Source organism: Quercus suber, unplaced genomic scaffold (genome assembly GCF_002906115.3).
Source record: "Quercus suber isolate HL8 unplaced genomic scaffold, Cork oak 2.0 scaffold_104, whole genome shotgun sequence".
In the NCBI taxonomy this organism is placed as follows: domain Eukaryota; kingdom Viridiplantae; phylum Streptophyta; class Magnoliopsida; order Fagales; family Fagaceae; genus Quercus; species Quercus suber.
Window position 1 is genome coordinate 1,353,565 of NW_027069569.1, and position 7,538 is coordinate 1,361,102.

At 38.3% G+C, this 7,538-nt stretch overlaps 1 protein-coding gene across 1 annotated transcript; it reads left to right on the plus strand.

The window, feature by feature from the left end:
* The first annotated feature begins 491 nt into the window (after positions 1-491).
* LOC112024304 (transcriptional repressor rco-1-like) lies at positions 492-3,013 on the plus strand. Its single transcript, XM_024056938.2, has 2 exons — positions 492-1,121; positions 1,948-3,013. Exons 1-2 carry the CDS (start codon positions 530-532, stop codon positions 2,721-2,723), a joined length of 1,368 nt encoding a protein of 455 aa, XP_023912706.2. The 5' UTR covers positions 492-529; the 3' UTR covers positions 2,724-3,013.
* The last annotated feature ends 4,525 nt before the right edge of the window (positions 3,014-7,538 follow it).

A 7,538-nucleotide genomic window follows, 5' to 3' on the forward strand; every position in this document is an offset into this window, starting at 1 on the left:
GGAACGAAGAAGAAAGCTTACATTGTTATCCAAAATAATGGCATGCATACATGATTGAGGATATTGTTAATTTTAACAAAAAAAACCCAATACTTTGGCATTATTAGACTTAGTTATTTCACAAAATAATTATCCTAATATAAGATCGACAACCCCATGCGGAAGCTAGGGATTCAAGAACATTTATAGTAGCATGATCTTATTTAAAATGTAAGTACCGAGTTTGGAGTTTTTATCTACCCTACAAAGACTACATGTCTAACTCGAAAACGCTAGGAATCAGTTTTGACGTACAAATTGATCAAGACTTAATTAGAGGTTGACTTCTTAATTTTTGATGGGGCATGTGACAGCCAATTGGAATTAAAGTAAAGAGCACTCCACGTAAAAAAGCAAGCGTGAAGTGAAGCCCATGCTAAATTTGAGGCTTACACAAGCTAACCAACTAATCCACCTTTCAAAATCAATATAAAAGGAGGAGTATAGGGAACCTATATCCACGAACAATATTCTTTCATTTCATCATCAAATGGCTCAATCTATAGCATGCCTGACTGTGTGTTTTCTCCTCCTCTTCACAGTGATGGTGGCAGAGGCAGGACCACCAAAACAGAAGAAAGTGAAATGCAAAGACAAAAAGTACCCTACTTGTTACCATGTAGACAAATATTGTCCTACAACTTGCCCTCGCACTTGTGTGGTGGATTGTGTTTCATGCCAACCTGTTTGTACAGCATCACCATCACCACCACCGCCACCACCAAAGCCAAAGAAGCAATCACCTCCTCCACCTCCTAGAACTTATCCTTCACCCTCTCCTCCCCCTCCCACACCTACTATTTATTCTTCACCCCCTCCACCACCTCCACCGCCACCTTCTACCATTCATTCTTCACCACCTCCTACAACTATTTATCCCTCACCCCCTCCACCTCCATTGAAAACACCCACTCCCCCTTCTTCACATCCCCCTCCACCTCCCCCAGCTTCGAGTTCCAATGTAAAGAAAGTTAGATGCATGAATAAGAATTACCCTCACTGCTATGCCATGGAGCAAAGTTGTCCTAGTGGTTGCCCTGAGCAATGTGAGGTTGATTGCGTCACCTGCAGTCCCGTTTGCAGTAAGTTTGTCCTTACACTTTTGCTCTTTATATAGAACTTAAATTAATGAGTAACGATACATATGATTCAATCTCAAAGTCTTTTTCCGCTTTTGAATAAGTGATTCTTTATAATTATTCGTTTAGGAATAGGGTCTGTTTGGATTGATGGAGGAAGGAGGGAGAGTGGAGAGGAGTAAAGAAGAGTTGGTTGAAAATAGACTAATTTTGAGCCAAATTTACTCTACTCCCTCTCCTTCCTCCTCAATCCAAACCAGCCAATAGCATCTTATCTTTGTGTAGTTCAACACTATATATTACTCTAAAATTGAATTAATATATATATATATATGTTAAAATAATTATATCTAAAAATATGGATTTTTAAAAACTTATTATATAGGAAGTTATTGTAAACTCAAAAACCTCTTTTTTTATTTTATTTTATTTTATGTTATCATTATTTTTATTTTTAAATTATAGATATAGTGATGGTAGATATATTATAAATTTTATTATATAAGTATGATAAATTTATGTACTACTGATATCATAAAAAGTAATTTAGACAATTATTTGTTATATTATTGAGATGATTTTAATCATATTTATTATCACAATTTGTAAATTTTTGTATTCAAATTGATTGCAACTTTAATACATTATTTTTTGAGTTGAATTGGCATTCATGCAGTGACTGGTGTGATTTTTATCATTTCACCTGGATTCTATAATGGCCTATGCGTATATACTAGGTGTGCATATATGCTATGAGTCTATGTGTTGAAAATATGTCATATGAGGTGAGTAAATTTATGATAACATTTGCTCATGCAAATTTGATCAGATTGCAACCGACCCGGTGCTGTGTGCCAAGATCCACGATTCGTTGGTGGAGATGGAATCACCTTTTACTTCCATGGCAAGAAGGGCCAAGACTTCTGCATAGTTTCTGATTCCAACCTCCATATCAACGCTCACTTCATTGGAAAAAGAAACCAAAACATGAAGAGGGACTTCACTTGGGTCCAGTCTCTAGGAATCCTCTTTGACACCCACAATCTCTTCATTGGCGCAAAGAATACATCAATTTGGGACGACTCCAATGACCGCCTTTCCCTAGGTTTCAATGGTGAACCCATACACTTGCTTGATGGTGAAGGCACCAAATGGGAGTCCATGACATCACCAAGTGTTACAATCACAAGGCTTCGTGACACTAACTCAGTAGATGTTGAGGTTGAAGGGAATTTCAAGATAAAAGCAACGGTAGTGCCTATAACTGAGAAAGATTCACGTGTTCATAATTATGGGATTACACAAGAGGATTGCTTTGCTCATCTGGACTTGAGCTTCAAATTTTATGCATTGAGCGGCCAAGTTAATGGTGTTTTGGGCCAAACTTATGCGAGCAACTATGTGAGTAAGGTGAAGATGGGAGTGGTCATGCCTGTTTTGGGTGGTGACAAAGAATTCTCATCCTCAAGCCTCTTCGCCACTGATTGTGCTGTAGCAAGATTTACTGGTCAGTTCACGGAAGGTAATTCTTTGGAAAATTTGGAGTTTGGAAATCTAAATTGCTCTAGCGGGATGGACGGCCGTGGAGTAGTTTGTAAGAGATGATGAATCAAATTAATTTCTTGCCCTTTAGTACTCTGTCTAGCTAAAAGATAAGCGATTGGAGCACTCTTTGTCATAAATTTTTTAATAAGGTCAAGGTGATCAGCAGTGACATATGTTTGGTCATTTCATTAATATATTTGTTCAATTAGTTCATACGTACTTAATAATGATCAACAAAAATAAATACCATGTTGTTCATTGATAAATTTAATAATTACAACAAAAGAGAGAGGATTTGAACTGTGAATGTTTCAGTTAAAAATGTTAAGAGATTCTAGTTGAGTTTCAAATCTCTTGACCTATTTTTATTTATTTATGCTTAACATTAAATATCAATGCCTCTAAATTGCAGTGCACAAAGGTTTAGAGATAAAACTGACTCAAATTATAAGAGATCCCTATGCTCCACTGGCAATAACACTTTTTATACGTGTTTATGCAGCTTAGATGAATCTAGAAGTCAAAACTATTAATTTTTTCGTGGCGTCGCACTTGAAAGTTGAAAACACTGTTTGGACCCAAGTATGGCTTACTACCAATTTTGTTAATATTGCAATTAAAAATCCCAGGTAATAATTAGTTAACCAATGTCAAGTGCAATATGGGTAAAGACAATAAACAACAATTAAACAAATAACTTACACACAAAGATGAGGAATTGCTCACAAAGCGAAAACCCAATCAGGAAAATCACTTTAGGGCTAACCCTAACTCATCAAATTCACTGTGTGAAGATTTGTTGCCATTAATTATAGTGGAATTGTTATCTTCATATGTCATCAAGCACCTACATTGGTTCATACCAAGTTACACTTTCTTCGGTTAATTATATTTTCTTCTACTGAAAAAAGAAAAGAAAAGAAAATAGGAAGTTCAAAACATTGGAAGATAGATCAAGCTTTTGATTCAAATTTTCATAAGTTGTATATTTCATTGAAGATTAATGCATAACTTGAGGGGAGTGCTGGAAAGTATAATTCACTTTCCATGTCATTGAAGACCAAATCAAGATATTGATTTCAAGAGAAAATTATGGAATTGATTGCTAGAGAAAATTGTGGAATTGAGACAATTAATATGCAATTCAATTCAACTAGTTGCTAACCCATGTGATGCACAAGAAAGCTATTGAATATGAAATTTTAAAAACTTTTCATTAAACTCCCTACCACAAAGATATAAATTTACTAGAACGCAAATTTTTAGTATGAAAACACAGATAATGATATTTAATGGATTGGGTACGTAATAGCACGGGCCTTCAGAAGAAAACAATATGATTTAAAAAGTCAGAAATTTTAGAATAGGCAAGAGCAAGTACAATTGTTAAGGAAGGGTTAAAGGTATTATAAGAAACATTTTTTCCAATATTTGGGCACAATGGTAGATTACAAAGATGGTGACATGCTACGCAAAATTCTTCTCATTATAATCAACATCCTAAAGCGAATATTCAATCCAAAAATGTGTAACCAATGTTATATATTGAATTGTTGTACGGGGCAAAGATGAGAACAAACATATTTTTATAACCACGCCCATATAGCTTCTAAGTTCTAACTATTATGCTAAGGAACCAAACAATATTAGTAACCGAAAATGTATCATAATCTACCATACTGATTTAAAATTTCAAACACAACCTTACTAAGAAAATTCTACTGGCATTCAAATATCACTTAGTTTAAGTAAAACTATAAAAGTAATAAAACTAACCTTTGGAATAGAGGGCTAAAGCGTATCTTTTGAATCTAGAACATTTCTTCCTTTGAAATATGCTTGAATTGTGAATGGTTTTTCTATAAATTATTCACACTTTAAAATAATAATATTAAATTTAGTATGAACAGTCAAGATTGAACAGCCAAACAATTAAGCAAATTTCAAAACCAAATATAAATATATTAACATATAATACGAAACATTATTATAGATTTTATATTATATAATATTTACTATTTTTGATAATCTTATATAATATTTACTTTGCACGATACATAGACGATTGATTCACCCATTACTCAACAACACAACACTACACGGTAAAGAAATTACAGCCACAAGATTTACTTTTTCTTTTATTGAAAATCGGCAGACCCACAAAGAAAACTTGAAAAGTATAAAATTAGGGATGACGAATCCATTTGAATAGACCTGATGGTACGAATTTAATGGACGATTAGTATTTCTACAGGGACGGATCCAAGGTACACGGACACAAGGTGGACGGATTGCAAGGCCACATGACATCCACATGGCTTAAGTGGCCTCCAAGGAATCCTAAATGGAAACAACTTGTGTCCCACGAATAACCCTAGTCAGTAGAATTCCAACACGAAAAGAATCCTAACATGAGAAGGATCCCGTAATATACGCGCATTTATGATGATCTTTTCCCATAAGGAAACACCTTCTTACCCAAGAAACGGAAGTCGATTCTACACTACTATAAAAACCCAAGACTCTCAGAAAATAAGGTACGCATAATTCACCCCAGCTCTAGCACTCTAGAGTTGTGAGAAGTTTTCTAACTTAACCTTCAGAGGGTCTTTGGCCCATACCACATTGGTACTCTCCTAAGATATTCTTGTTCTGTGTTGTGCAGGTGTTGTCTTAGGCGTGTGAGGACTGTGCGTCTAACTGAAAATTTTTTTGCATCATCAATTGGCGTCGTCTGTGGGAAACATACAAAGATAAGCCATATTTATCGCTTCTCAGACAAAAAGTTGCATGGTACTTACTTGTTCGATGGCAACAACCACTAACAATCAGGGTGATAAATCGTGCATCACTGCCCTAACGAGACAAGTGCAAACCTCATAGCAGCGGTGCAACGCCTCACCAGGCAGAATCATAACCTAGGGGAGCAGCTGCACCAGAAGAATACAGCGCTTAACACCTAAAAGGAGGACCAGGAAGGAACCAGTGCTAAAAGAAGGAATCAAAAAGGGCCGGAAGGCAGCCACACCCTAAGCAGGCAAAAGTGACAGGATACCAGCCGTCCATCCACCACAGACACGGCTCCCCCTCACATAGTCGCGGAGATGCAGATGATGAAGGAATGGATGGATTTCATGATGAACGCCCTTAGAGGACGAATTCACCATTTACCGCATCCGTCACGACGTTCCCCCTACCACCAAAGTTTCGTATGCCTCAAGTGGAAAGCTACGATGGATCTAAAGACCCTTTAGATCACCTAGAGTCCTTCAAGACTTTGATGCACCTACAAGGAGTGGCGAACAAGATTATGTGCAGGGCCTTCCCCACTAAGCTGAAGGGCCTTGCAAGAATTTGGTTCAACAGGTTGGCGCCCAATTCTATTGGTACCTTTAAGGAGTTGAGCACCCAGTCTGCCTCACACTTTATTGGGGGACACAGGTATAAGAAGTCCACTACATGCCTAATGAGCATTAAGCAATAAGAGGATGAGACACTAAGATCTTACATAACCCACTTTAATAAGGAGGCGCTCTCAATTGATGAAGTTAAAGACAAGATATTCGTTGTCCTGTTCACGAATAGGCTGTGGAAGGGTAAATTTCAATTTTCCTTGTATAAGAATGACTTGAAAACTATGTTGGATGTGCTTTACAGGGCTACTAAATGCATGAACGCAAAAGATGCGCTACTAGCTCGCGAAGAGAAGCCTAAAAAGAGAGAAAGGCAGGAGGAATCACAATAGGACAGGGGGCGAAAGATGGCCAGGACGGGGGATAGAAGAGAAGATAGATGCTCCAAGCCTCCAATTTGAAGATTCATAAGCTTCACCCCTCTAAACATCCCGATTGATCAAGTCCTGATGTAGATTAAGGACGAAGGGGCCCTGACATTCCTTGGCAAGTTGAAGGGAGACCCCAGCAAGAGGTCTAGAGACAAGTACTGCTGTTTCCATCGCTATCACGGCTACGACACGTACGAGGGCTATGACTTGAAGTAGTAGATAGAAGCTCTCACCAGGTAAGGGAAGTTGCAGAGGTTCATTAGTAAGGAAGGGATAGAACAACCCTAAGGACAGCCTGCCTGGAGAGAAAATAAGCTTTTAGTTCTTCTAAGAAAGCATGCAAGACTTACCTACAGATGGTTCAGAACGTCCAGCTGACGGGGTACGCCCCAAAGATGGCACAAATCGACAACTGCGTAATTGGGTTCAAGGAGGAAGATGTCTAACGTCTCCATCACCCATACGAAGATGCACTTGTAGTCAGCATATGTGTGGGTGACTACAACACCCACCGAGTCCTTGTGGACAACGGGAGCTCTGCCAATATCCTATACTATCCAGCATTCCAGTAGATGAGGATAGGGAGAGAACGGTTGATTCCAACTAATGCGCCGCTCGTAGGATTTGGGGGAACAAGGATGCATCCTTTAGGAGCGGTCACCCTGCCGGTAACGGTTGGAGATTACCCTCAGCAGATCACCTAGGATGTCACATTCCTAGTTGTTAATTGTTTGTCTACATATAATGCCATATTGGGTCGTCCTACTTTGAATTCGTGGAAGGCTGTGATCTCAACCTACCACTTGATGATCAAGTTTCCCACTGAGTACGGGGTGGGGGAAGTAAGAGGGGATCAAGTGGCAGCACGCGAATGCTACATTGCCATGCTAGAAATGGATGTTCATTTACAGACTATATGTATAGAAGAACAGCGGATGGTAGCAGAACCAGTGGAAAGCTTGGAAGAAGTACTCCTTGATGATTCTAGGCCTGAATGAACAATGAGGATAGACACTTTGGCCAGCCAGCCAGTACGTCAAGCACTCACGATGTTCCTAAGGGAAAACCAGGATGTGTTCACCTGGAATCAT